The sequence below is a fragment of the Apaloderma vittatum genome, unplaced genomic scaffold (genome assembly GCF_000703405.1).
Source record: "Apaloderma vittatum isolate BGI_N311 unplaced genomic scaffold, ASM70340v1 scaffold6792, whole genome shotgun sequence".
Taxonomy (NCBI): Eukaryota; Metazoa; Chordata; class Aves; order Trogoniformes; family Trogonidae; genus Apaloderma; species Apaloderma vittatum.
In genome coordinates this window covers 1-13,418 of record NW_009701788.1, presented here as the reverse complement: position 1 = coordinate 13,418, position 13,418 = coordinate 1, and the positions used below count along the sequence as shown (strand labels likewise).

The window sequence follows — 13,418 nt, the reverse complement described above, 5'->3', positions numbered from 1 at the left end:
TTCAGCAGGGATGTCCCTGCGGGGCCGCTCACCCAGCTTTGGTTTTGTGGAGGGATGAGAATTTAAAGCAGAGTGTGTTGGAAAAGCTGTGCGGCAGCAGAAATATTAACTTCTGGCACGACTGCTGCTTTTCGTTGGCGGTGTGGTGGGGGGATACACCTGTGAATAAAATGTGAGTTTTGTTGGGGCGAGAGAAAGGAGAACTCAATCAAGATCTGCCACATGAGGGTGCTCTTGGGTTTCCAAACCTTGCCTGTTGAGCCGCTCGCCTAGAACCCAGGAAAGGAGTCTCATCTGGCTTTCAGGGCTGTGGTGGTGACTGGGGAAATAGGGGATAAACAGAGATTTTTGGAAAAAAACCTAACAAGTAAATCTTTTCCTTCGTGGCAGGAGTCAGAATAATTTGATGCTTTACTAACATCAGTCATGAAACATCTAAATGTTCACATAGTACTGATTCGTCTGCCCGTCCTGCTGCTCAGGGAACACAGAATCACACAGAATCGCAGAATCATTGAGGCTGGAAAAGCCCTCTGAGATCATCACGTCCAGTGTACAACCCAACACCATCGCAATGGCCAGACCATGGCCCTCAGGGCCACAGCCAAGCCCTCCTCAAACCCCCCCAGGGACGGGGACTCCCCCCTGCCCTGGGCAGAACATCCCAATATCTGACATGCAGCAAAGCCGCTGCTTCAGTTCGGCAGGTGGGAGAAGCTTTTGCAGTCACCTGCTTCTGGAGCAGGTCGTGTGCCGTTGCATACTCGGTCACGTCTGGATCCGAGCGGTGAGATTGGTCTTTAACGAGGTCACTGAATAATTTGGCTTGGAAGGGACCTCTGAGGTTATTTGGTCCAGTTCCTAGGCACCTTCTTGTCCTTGGAAATGTGAGTGAGAATTACTTGTCTGGCTTTGGTTGTGCTATCCTCCTTTGCTTCTTGTCTGATGCCTTTTAGTTTTTGTCAGCAAAACAGGCCAGAAATGATCATTTTCTAGATGGTGGCCAAGTTCAGTGCGAAAACAAGTAATGAAACATTTAAAGGGTAACTCCCTGCAGACTTCAGAATAAACTTTGAGGCTGAGGTGGTTTTAGTTGTTAGTGCAGGTGTATGGATAGCTCGCATTTTTTCCCCCCTTTTCTTTCCCAAGTGGTTTGTAGCGCTGGTTGACATGGTGTGTGCTTGTTGCGTGGCGCTGCCTGCTCAGACACAACGAATTGTCTAGACAGCTGTCTAGAGGAAAAAAAAATCCTGGCTGCAGCACATTTGTAGGATTTTGTTCTTGATTTTGAAGGTTTCATGTATTTTTAAAGAATGCTAACTTTGCGTGTGTGGCAGTAGTGTAGAATCAAGAGCTCAACACGTCAGAACGTATCAGTGAACACACCGAGAGTTGGGTCCTGTCTGTGGAGTTATAAACCGTGTGTGGAGGTGATGCTCAAGGTACGACCCGGTTGTTGTATTGGTTTATTTTTTCCACTGCATTTTCTGTCCCCTATGTTGTAGCCTTTTATTTAAAGGGCACTGGGAATATGAAGTTATTAGTTTCTGCTAAGCCAGAAGTAGGAAATATATTTAATGGGTCGATGGTTCTGAAGCTCTTTTTTATAAATAATAATGACACGTTAACAAGACGTTTCCATATGCTGGCTATTGAAGGGCACTTACCACTCGAGCATCAGTGCTTTGCCATTTTCATTGCTGTATCAAGGGAAAAGAAAATAAAACCTTTTCTGTTTAGGCACAGATGTCGCGCTTTTAACCTGTAATGCATTACACTGGCCGTCTCTGACTGAAAACAATTAGGGGGTAGCTTTATTTTACTGAAAGATTCCCACCTCCCATTTGGCAAGAGGTGGGGCACGTTTATTGGAAAAAGGGTTTTCAAGATTGCATCGATTCCTGAACTACCTTCAGTCTTGTCCTACAAACAGTGGGTTCTGCTTTAAGACTTCAGGTTCATGCTTTACGACCCAAACCATCTCCCTTTTGACTTCCGAAGGCTCTAGTTCATTGAAGCCGTGATTAGGAGACCTTAGATCGTAAAAGATTTTTTTTTTCCTCTTTCTTGATGACTGTGGTTGGGTTTGGAGCTGCCTTTGCAAATCATGATTTAAATGATCAAGCCAGAAACACGTGAGTGAAATGAATTATTTTGTGTTTTTCATCGACTTTACTAAGGAAAGCTTGGTTCACGTGGTCATGTGTAGAAATATAGTCATTATACTGAAGTAGGTTTGGATGCTAACGACGTGTAACACCTATATGTTTTAGTAATGATACAGCATAATATGTGATCCATTCAAATTACATTTTTTTTGTCATGTTACATTAAGTGGTCAGTAGACTGTTTCTTAGGTCATTTCTATTTGTAATTCGGTTTTCACTGAAAATTGATTTCAAACAGAAAAATGGAATAAATTATTTGAATAATGCAAATAAACTGCAGTATTTGTATTGAAGGCCCATTTAGTGGAAACATGCTTTTAAAAAAGCCCCAAACAAATAAAGCAGGTATTGTTTTTAGTAAAATTATTTTTTTCTCTAGTCATCTCATCCTTTTATACTCTCAGTCACTATTCAAAGACACAGAACAAAGCAGGTATTATTCAGCTCCCAATCAGGTTTTTTATCATTTGAGCAAATGAGATCTTTTTATTAACCTAAACTGAAAAAAAAAGAATTGTTTTGCAGCAGCAGACAAAGCTTTCTAGGCTCTGGTTCCAGTTTATCAGCCCTGTATTCTTTTGCTCCAGTATTTGACTCGTTAAAAGCTGTGCAGTAGGTGCTCAGTGATTTAAATGATACTAATAGATGGGCAAGCACAGACCTCATTAAAAACATGCATAATCACATTTTAAAATCTTTGGCTTGTTTTTCAGGCTGAATGTTTTTAACTGCCAAATTTGATTTTTATCTTGTTACCTTTGTCTACGTGAGGAGGTAACGCCGAGCAAGGCTGGCGAGGAGAAGGATGTGACTTAGCTGCTTCTGAGGACGTTCTTCCTTTATCTTCTTGGATCCGCAGCAGATAAAGATTCGCTTTTCGGTGAATCGTGACTTTATGGCGAGGGGCGGGCTGGACGTCGTGCGCCTCTAGACACTTCTCTTGCTGGTGACCTGTGTGGTTCCCTCTTGGGGCAGGGAACTACACTCTCACTGTGGCTGAAGTTGCGAATGTCTCCCGTGTGCATTTATTACGTGCCCCACTTTCTCTTTGCTCTGTCATCAGGATGCATCACTTCTATTGCTTTAGGATCCTACGTTCCTTCCCCTGGGTAGGGGCGGAAAAAATCCAAACCCCAGAATTCAGTTCTGGCAAATTGATCTTTTACTTGCGTTGTATGTTTCCAAAACCAGACAAATCCTGGAGACACAGAAGCCACTGAAAGGAAGGCAGATCCTGAAAATTGGAGGGATATCTATATATATTTTTTTAATAGCTGCTTAAGCCTGTCTCTTTTTTTACAATTGCTCATTGCAACTCAAAATTGGGAGATGCAGCATTGCAGAACATTGCTGTTCCTTTACTTTAAGTATACAAGTTCCAAGGTCTTTTTCCTTTTTTGCTTTGCAAGTGCCACAAATCATGCAGCTCTAAGTGTTTGCTTTGGTTTGTTTTTTTCCCCCCTCCTTATCTCCAGTTCTTATAGCCTTTCAAAATCAACAGTTGCTGCTCTTGAAATTCCCTGCTTCCTCTTGCCCCCCTTGTTTTGTCCATTTATACAAACCACCAAAAACTTGGAATGACTCCTTGCTTACGTTAACATTTTACATCTCCACCTTTCTTGTGTTTGCACACCTTGGCATGTAAAAGGCAGGAGCAGTTATTTCAGAAAACGTCCTTTGCCTTCAGTTTTTTTACTGTGTCTTCAGAGATGCTGTTTACTCCCTCGTGCCTTTCTTCCCCTCCTGTTGAGAGTAGGTTGTAGTAGAAGAACAAGTAACTGTTCACTTGGGGAGCAGAGCAAACTTAATATCGAAACAGCTTGAAATAGTTTTATCTGGAAACGCTTTGTTAAATTTCTGTGTACAGTAGCTGTCAGAAACTGCGCAGTCTTTGAAGAAATTTGCAATTGTGGGGAAAAAAAGGACCCTCTCGTGGCAAAGTCATCTTGCTTGTGAGTGCTGCCGGCTCACCGTCTTCTGCCTGTTGTGGTGTGGAGTTGGTTTTGTTGTCCTTCCTAGAACTAATTATATTTATAAAGGGGCAGGACAGCCAAAGTCTTTCACTTCCAGCAGTGGCTGGGTGCTGGGGTGTTTGGCAGCAGGGCCAGCCAAAGATATTCCTGATCCTCTTTTTTTTCTCTATCCCTTCCCCATTCTTGCCCCCTCTGTTGTACTGACAGAACAGTTTTTCGGATTGCGCTTGGAACCAAGTAAGTGAACAGATCTGGCTTAAAATGCAGGCTCGTTCTTTTTGGCACGTTAGATCTTGTAAAAAGAAAAGCACACGTCTTGTTACTTCAGTGAGAAACACTTCGGGGAGGTAACCAGCTTTCCTACTGGAGCTTGAGGGCGACGAGAGGAGCTTAAACTCCTCCTGGGAAACACGAACAACTCGGGTACGCACACTGGTATCATCACAAAACCCTTTGTGACGGAGCATCTTAAACCTCCTGCCATTGCCTTTCTTTCCAGATCTCGAGGATCATATCGGCTGTGGAGCATTAAAGCACAGGCACGAGGTGTTGGGGCGCTGCGATGGCCGGTAGGGCTTCTTGCGTAACAAGCGCTGCTCCTGTTCGAGCAGGGATTTGTCTGCGGTCAGACGGAACAGCTGAGCAGCTGAGGGGGAGAATCTCTTTCGGGGTAACTGTCTCACTGGGCATCTCCAGTTACAAATGCTGTAATGAGTGAGGCCGCCTGCAAGCACTCAAGTGAAACTCTGTCCCTGTCCAGGTCTCCTGACCTGTAAATTCTTCCTCCTAATGCAATGAAGTCATTAGTGCGGAAATTCCTTCTGTTTGGTCACTGTATACAGGAATTTACATCTCTGCAGGCTTGGAAATAGGGTGAGTTTTGATTTAAAGGTGGTGAGAGAACACTGCGGGCACGGAGGGTCTAGAAGACCTTCTGCTATCGGGAATCTTTTTTTTGAAAGTCAGGTGGAGATTGAAATTATTCTTAGATTCACCTACTTACTTTTTGATAAAAGAAGTGGTTGAGTTTCTATAGTCAACATTACAAATGTCACTGTGCTTACAAGGTGTTTACGGTAGCAAATGAGAAGGAAGTTGCCTTTTTTTCCTGCTGCTACTTAGATCCACCTAAGACTTTTCACGGTCTTCATTCAAATCAGAGACATGAAAAATTTCAACTGGGCAGACGAGAGAGAGGCAAGCGAAGAGAAGAGCAGAAAGCTTCCTGCAAGCTTGCCATGATTTTGAAGCGTTAAATTATCGATACTAAAATGGGTTACTCTGAGGTTAACTGAGGCAATTGCCAAGAGTTGTTTAGCATTATTTTAGCGAAGGAGGCAAGGACACAAGGCGTTATTCTGAATTAGCAGGGCCAGTTTGGGGGCTGGAATTTGTCTTGGCTGGTGGTGGGTTACCTGGGAAACAGGAATTAAACTTTCCCCTAAAAAATCCTAGATAGGAGTTTATATTTTTAGGAAGAGTGTTGTATACATACTTAGGCATTATGTGCCTGACTTCAGCTTTAAAAACCCCCAAACTAGATCACATAAATGCTTTTTTTTGGTGGTATATTCACAATAGAGAAGATGGAGTCTCAGGTAAGTCAAGCTCAGAGAAGGCTGAAAAAGATGAAAGATCCTTTATCTGTAGGCAAGTCAGTGGCTATTCAGCATTTCCCCTGGAGACCCGCAGTTCCAAAGGGGGTGAAATATTACCTGACAGTTACTGCCAGCGTTTCTGGGAACGCCTCGCTGTGTTATACGTGCAGCCTGGCATTGTCATCCCTGGCGTGGAGGTACCTGAGGCAGCCTGCACCTGGGTGAATGCACAGCTTGCTTTGTTGTATTTAGAAGAACTTTGATTTATCGCTTTAACTGCAGCCTTTGAAAGAGAAGCAGCGTAAGTGCATTTTGTTTCTAATATTGTAGTAGTCTCGATATCTTACGAGACTGAAATTTCAAAGAACAAGTTTCAGTACTGTTCAAAATAAACTCTTTTCGTAGATAGTTGTAACTCCCAACTGCAAGAATGTGGAGCCAGGGCCGCTGGTTCTGCAGTGCTTAACTTACTCCATCCTAATTTTTTGTCTTTGTGCACTGCCTGGTGGGGCTGTGGCTGATGGCTTAGACAAACCACGGCTGAGTAGGCTGTAAAATCAGAGAACCATAGAATTGGCTTGGAAGGGACCTTTAAAGGTCATTTAGTCCAACACCCCTGCAGGGACGCCTTTAACTTGATCAGGTTGCTCAGAGCCCCACCCAGCCTGACCTGGAATGCCTCCAGGGATGGAGCCTCCACCACCTCTCTGGCCAACCAGTGCCAGGGTCTCACCACCCGCACAGCAAAGAACTTGTTCCTCATATCTAGTGTAAATCTACCAAGTTATTAGCCTGTTCTCCTTCATCAGTCTTCTGGGAAGTCAGCAAGTAGCTACTCTTGCCATCCTGCATCCTTTCATAAGATAAGAGAAAACGTCCAAGATGAATTCAAGGTCAGCCTAATTTCCTGGGTTTATATAACTGCATTTTTCCTCTCAAATGTTTGGGTTTTCTTCCTCTTTCCTGTGAGACTCCTGTAAATCGAAGCTGCGCACAAAGCAAATTACGCTGCAGACAGCACAGCGCAGGCTGTCAGCTGCTCAGGAGGTGCCCAGGCTATGAGGAGTTTGTTGTAGCTTTTCATTCTTGCTTGTCCTGCGTGGTGTTAGCAGCGGGGGTAAAACTGTCAGGCTAAGTATAATTTTGCTCTTCAAGGGTCACAAAATGGTCAATATAGCCACTATTGCTAAATATCTTTGGTCAGGACCACTGTGCTGGTTGGCATTCAAAGGTTTTCCTTGAACCAAAGGCCATAAAATCAGGGAAGTAACAAATTAACAGGAAGGGCAGCTTGTTGGGGAGTAGGGTGTGGATTTGTTTGGTTTTTTTTTTTTTTTAAATATAATTCAGTGCATTTGTGTGTGTTTTTTTTTTTTTTTTAATAGTTTAAATAGTTGTAACTAATGTGTCTCTGGACCTTGCAACTTTTAATCTTAACAAAGGTTTTTTTGCAAGAATCCTCAGGGTTTCTTTGGGTCAGGCTTTCAGCCTTTTACTCTGCAATTAAGGTTGGACATTTTTTCCCTCTCGTGTGAAAATCTACTGGTTATTTTTTGTTAACTAAAGGACTTTGTGTTGGGGCTTTAGGGTGAGTCAAATACCACGAGAATGAGCTCTGTGACACCAGCCTAGGTGTGGCCAAGGAGAGGCCAAAGGATGTCAAAGATGGATTTCGTTAAATGAGAGTAATTTGCTCAGTAGAGGCTGGGCTGCTGTTTTCAGAAGGTTCTGGAATATTTTGCTCCCATCCTAACGTGCTTGAGAGCAGGCAGTGACACTGTTTTGCTGTGACCCGGTGTGAAGGGCAGATGACGAGAGCCTGAAGACAAGGAATGTCATGAGGAGAGATGCTCAGGTGCTGTGGTGACAGGTACTTAAAACTAAACAGAAATGCAGAAATGCCCACGTCACAGGCCTGAAGGAATGGAGACAGAACGGTGATGTTGACATCTTTATAGGGACTGTGCAAGAGAGTGGAATCCTTAAGTTATTATTTTTTCAAAAAGAGAGTGGTTTGGGTCAGAGCCAGAAGTTTTTTGGTGCTCAGCTCTCATTTCTTCTCTTTTGTACCACGAATGAAATTTAACAAGTCCCTTTTCAGTCCCAGTGAGTGTAAAAGACATGCTGGCTTCAGGCAGCGCTTTGCAGGTTTCTTAAAAAAGAGAGAAAGAAAATTTAAATGTCTTGGTTCTCACCCTCTGTCTCTAACACTGCTTTCTTCCTTCTCTCTGGAAGGAAAGAACCAAGTGCCCAGCTGGATATGTAGCTGATGGGAGTGGGAGAAGACAAAAAGAAAAAACCGAGCCTGCAGGGGGAGCCTGCCGTGCTGCAGCCCCGGGGGTGAGAGCCCCGGGCTGGGCGGCGAGTTGTAGGTTCCAGCTCTGGCATCCTCCAGCTGCGTGGACGTCTTACAGTAAACAAACCATGGATAATAACCTGAAATAATTCCCAGCCACGACTGCGTTTTGTAACCTTTCCAGCGTGGCTGAATTAACATTATCAGACTCTTTCAGAGTGTTTTGGATTCCAGCGTTGTTGAGGGAGGTGTTGGGCGTCTGACTGCTCGCCTTGGTCTCCTTTGCTGATGTGCAGGAGGAGGCTGTGGTGGGAGCAGCCAGCTCGGGTGGTCTGGACCGAGCTGGTGGTCCTTGGTGAAGCTGTACCAAGGGCTCAGACGCAAACTCTCCCACCTTGCAAAGATGGGGAATGTAAATGGGAAGTTCTTCGTTGACCTCAAATGCAAGAAAGAACAAACCAGCAAGTGGCAACTGGGGCAAATGGCTGAAGACAAGTCTAAGTGACCGTAGAGCAAGGATGGGGGTACAGAATTAGAAAGGTCAGGGCATAAAATAAGACGCGACTAGCAGGAGAAGTTGAGAGCTACAGTAAATAATTTTTAGGATGGCAAAGCCTTTGCTTCACTTTCCCAAAAGGAATTAGCGGGGTAGCTGCTTGGTATAAAATACTTCTTGACTAAAAATAATGTAACTGTTTGGACTTCTGTGTCATCCTCAAGTGCAAGTTGATACTACGGGCTCTTCTTCGTGTCGCTTGGCGTCTGTCCCACACCACGATCTTGAATTTACTACTTGCGTTTTAGCCCGACTAGTGCTAACCATAGTTACTTGCAATGCTGTCTGTGCCTGCTTTACATTTTTCGTATCTGACGTGCAGCGTGCTTCCCGGAGGAGCTCTTTTAATCTCGTCTTTCCGCACCCTCAAGCCGTGTAGACTTCTCCTCCGGTCAGCGCACGAAGAACCTACTGAGCTGCTCCTTCGCCCAGCATCAAGAGGATTTTCCGCTGTAAATCTCTCATCCATCAGTGGATTGCCGTGTTTAAAATGCAACTCCCTGGGTGGATTAAAGAGCTCAGGCGCGCGTAAGAAGATAGGGTGCCTTTCCCTGCAGTAATGCCGCTTCCCATCCCTCCGGGATGCTAGTGACTGGGGGTTAGCACCTGAACTGCATCTGTTAACGGTTGCACTCGGTGATCTTAAAGGTCTTTTCCAATCTGGGCACTTCTGTGAAATCTGAAAGATTGATAGAAATGAATTGCGGTGCGATGAGGTTTGTCCCTTTTTGAGAAAAGAGGGGGATGTTTGCTGGGAGAGGGCCTGCAAAAATCCCAGCGTAGTCATCATTATTTGTAATTCAGTTCAAATGCAAATAATATTTGCAGTAATACTTGTAACTTTGTTCAGCTCTGCCCCTTCTCCCTGCTTCAGATTGCTCTGCAAGGAACTGGTTTTAAAACTCCTTTTATTTATTGAAGGGCCATTTCCCTTTTATTTTTAAGCATTTAGAAGCCTTTTTTTGCATATAGCCGTCAACTCTACTCAGCACAACCAACACTTTTTTTTTCTTTGAAAATTTATAGCTCCTGTTACAGAACTAATAATGGGTTTGGACCCCCTGAGAATTTGGACCCCCTGAGAAGGAAGCCACTTGGAAAAATGAGTCACAGTTTATTTCCAAACCTTGAAGTGATGGGTGTGTGGGTTTGGGTTTTTTTCCCCTTCTGAATTTTTGAAGCCATTTGTGAGAGAAGATGAACTTCAGCCTTGATTAAAAAGAATTAATCATGTGGCAAATAGTTCAGCAGTTGAAGTAAGGGCCAGAGAAAGAATGACCTGTATGAAAGGACATATATAGCCATTTTTTTTGAAGTTCAGTCATTCTTCTGCTTTTTCCTGGAAGTTTGGTGATGTGTAGTGTCCTAAAATAGAGTTGTGCATTCAGTAGAGCAATTAGTGATTATGTATTGGGTTGGTTTTAAGATAATTGGCATGTTTTTCCTTAAGGCTATTACCAAGGTTATGATTGTTCTCATCTCATTTTGTCTTTCTTCCTTTCTTTCAGGAAAACATTACCAAGCAAAATTTATAGCAGTAACTAGAATTTACTCATAACCTAGTTTAGTGAAATGAAGAGTATGGAGCATCATGATAGTTTTGAGCAAAAGCAAACCTCTGTCTTGTGCTAGGAATTCTCCAGCTGAGGTCCTGTTTCACGTGGTGTTCTCCTCTCTGTATCTTATCGTAACAGAAATAATACTTCAGATTCTCAGACAAAAGACGATGAGTAAGTTACCATTGTTGCCAGATTTCTTGGCTGCCTGATACTAGGACTGTGTGGAGGAGCGTGCTCCCTGTCTTACTGCCTGCAGCTGCCACCACCTGCTGGTTTGCAGGTATCGCTCTGAAGCACCAGCTGTTGAAGTTGAGTGAGCAACGACCCTTGCTGGAAAGCAGATGAAGGTTTTCCACCCAGATCCTGTGAACAGGAGAGCTGTGAATTCAAATGAAGTGCTTGCCTTTTGGAGGGTTGAAAGGCAGTGCTTTAGGTGACTGGGAAGGAACTAAAAGCTGGCTGAGAACATCTCAAAAGACTTAAAGAATCTGATAAAAGTAGCAGTTGTGCCTTACCTGGAATCCATCAGTTGCTCTCCTTATCCAGAACCGAGGTTGCTTTTTTAAATGAAGCCTCACCAATTTTATCTTTTCATCCCCTTTTCTTCCGCTGGTCCCACTGCAAGCCCTAATGCCTCTGTCCCCGAGAGCATCTCTTGCAAATGCGAGTTTGTTGTGTTGGGTCAGGCCGTTTGCTTGGTAATGCTCATGAAGCAGGCGAAATGAGTGTGGATTTACTCTGTTATGTCTCTTGCTATTTTTGTTTAAAATGAAAGAAATGGGAGTTCTGCATGTCTCTTATTCCTTCTGCTTTGTCAGAGTTCTTGTTGACTATGCTCCTCTCTAAACACAGTGGAGATAAATTAAAATGGATCATGTTTTTCCTGGCTTTGTGGTTGTCGCGGAGATTTATTTAATTGAGTTCTGGGCGATGGTTGATAATGCTGTGGGTTGGGGATGGCTCCTGGCCCGTTTTCCCTTCATCTGTGTGGCAAATTAAAATGATGGAGCTGGGTGCTGCTGGTGGTTGTCTCGAGTTGTGTCAAGTACAAAAAAGAGGAGACTAGTTCATAAGGAGTGTCTGAGGGCCACACTGGTGATACAAAAGTGGGAAAAGAGGCAGAAAATGGAACTGTTGTTTGGCATGTGTCTGTGTCCTCAGGCAGTTGTGTGTCCGTATTTCTGTTTGGCTGAATTTATTGCCAGTGTTAGTCAGCGGAGGCTGATGTTGCCCCAGCCTGAGTTAACAGCAGGACTCTTTTCGTAGCATTCTGTACTTCTGCAAAGGAAAAGCGGCAGAAATCTTCTAGGGGTGTGCTGGTGTGTTGCGCGTATTTGGGCTGGTTGCAATAACCCTGTTAGGACAGTGGTTCATCGTTTCGGTAATTAACAGAACCCGGTTGGTCTCAGGTAGGTATTTTTAACTTCAAGTGCTTTTAAGAGAGGAAAACACGAACAGCACCTGTAAATGAATGGTTATTTCAGAGTGGCTCCCTCATGTCTTAATTCCACCATGATTAACTCTGATTCCATTCCTGTTCTGTTGCAGATTTCGACTTGAACTACTTCTGGCATTGGAGCAAGTTTACAGACTACGTCCAGTGTGTCCTGACCTTCACTGGCGTGACCGGTTACATCACTTACCTCTGGCTGGACTCCTCTCTCTTTGTGGAGACGCTGGGCTTCCTTGCCGTGTTCACCGAGGCTATGCTGGGCGTCCCGCAGCTCTACCGCAACTACCAGAACAGCTCTACGGAAGGCATGAGGTAGAGTGTCTTTCTTACGTCACACAAATAAGCACGTGCGTGTGGGCAAATCTTTGTGCGGCGTGGTTCTAGGTAGGGCAGTGTCATCTTTCTAAACGTTACCCAAAAATTATTAGAGTAGATTCTCTGCCAGTTTGAGCTGGTGGCAGTGGGAAGCTCCGGTACGCCTTTGGGGTCTGACCTGTTATCCAAGTTGACCTAGACAATTCCATGTTTTACAGACAGAAATATGTAAAGCTGCTGCTGTTGCCATTAGCAACACATTGCAGTTCAATTCCAGCTGTGCTACACTGCTAATTAGAAATGGACTAAAGGGATCTTGTGTATCCAAAGTAGTAAAGAGACTGAAAATACTTTGAGCCTGCAGCGAGTATCTCTGTCAGCGTAACTCGCGCGTTAGCTCATCATTTTTCCTCACGTGTCTACTCATCACTTTTTTGTAACACATTATATATGTAGGAAAGGATGTTAGTATTTATTTTTGTGTCAAAGCTTGTGGCTGATGTTTTAAAAAGCTCAAAGGAGATGTTTACAGGCACGACTAGGAAACCCTCCATAAACAAGTGTGGGAGAGAAAACTTTAATCCTTTGCCCACTGTTGGGGTGTTTAAGCTAGATTAACTTTTCATAATGCTTACTGGATATCTCAGTAATAACATGAAGATTTCCAAATTACAAAGGCAACTTGTCAAGCTTTTTAAGAGAAAACCCATTCGCTGCGGTGCATCAGTGCGCTGGTCTGTAGAACCAGCACAGCAGCAAATTCAGTTCACAGAGTGCTGTGATCGTTTGTGGCTCTGGCTTCTATTTTGTTGGTTTGAAATTACTTCATTTTGTTGCTTTTAAACTCACTGGGGTAGTTTTTACTTTGAGGGAGATGAATAACGTCGTCCCACCACCCACCAAACCAAAGCAGTTCTGTCCTTTATCTGTTGACATTGTTCCCTTTCCTTGTTTGGCTTGGAGACACGTTTATTAGCTACTTTAAGTTCTTTTCTAGCTTGCAATGTCGTTGAGGGGGAATGTTCAGAAATGTGCTTTGATGCTTCAGGCATTTTCTGATTGGGACCTCCTTTGCTACAAAGTGAGTCAGGATTTACTTCCAAAATATTGGGATATTTTTTGTGCACACGCTGCCTTGGGAAACTCTGTCCCTGTGGTAGCCAGAAGGCAGTTTACCTACTAGATCTTCTTTATGCTCTGGTTTGACTTGTCCCTTCCTACTGTTGGCCTTGGCCCACTGGGTTGATGGGCCGAGGCCGATGGTATAAAGTTCATAGAATCGTAGAATGGTGAAGGTTGGAAGGGACCTTGAAGATCACGTCTCTCCCACCAGACCAGGTTCCTCAAAGCCCCGTCCAACCTGGCCTTGAGCACCTGCAGGGATGGGGCATCCACAGCCTCCGTGGGCAGCCAGCGCCAGTGCCTCACCGCTTCTGTGGTGAGAAACTTCTTCCTTCTGTGTAATCTAAGCCTGATCTAGTTGACAGGTGGCGTCCCTGG

The 13,418-nt window shown here is 44.1% G+C and overlaps 1 protein-coding gene across 1 annotated transcript in view; it reads left to right on the top strand.

The window, feature by feature from the left end:
- PQLC1 (PQ loop repeat containing 1) overlaps positions 1-11,915 on the top strand; it is a gene marked incomplete at its 3' end in the record, with an annotated part of 21,379 nt that extends 9,464 nt beyond the window's left edge. Inside the window, exon 5 of the mRNA XM_009879275.1 lies at positions 11,699-11,915. Coding sequence (XP_009877577.1) covers positions 11,699-11,915 — 217 coding nt within the window. The remainder of the gene's footprint in view (positions 1-11,698) is intronic.
- Positions 11,916-13,418: the final 1,503 nt, after the last annotated feature.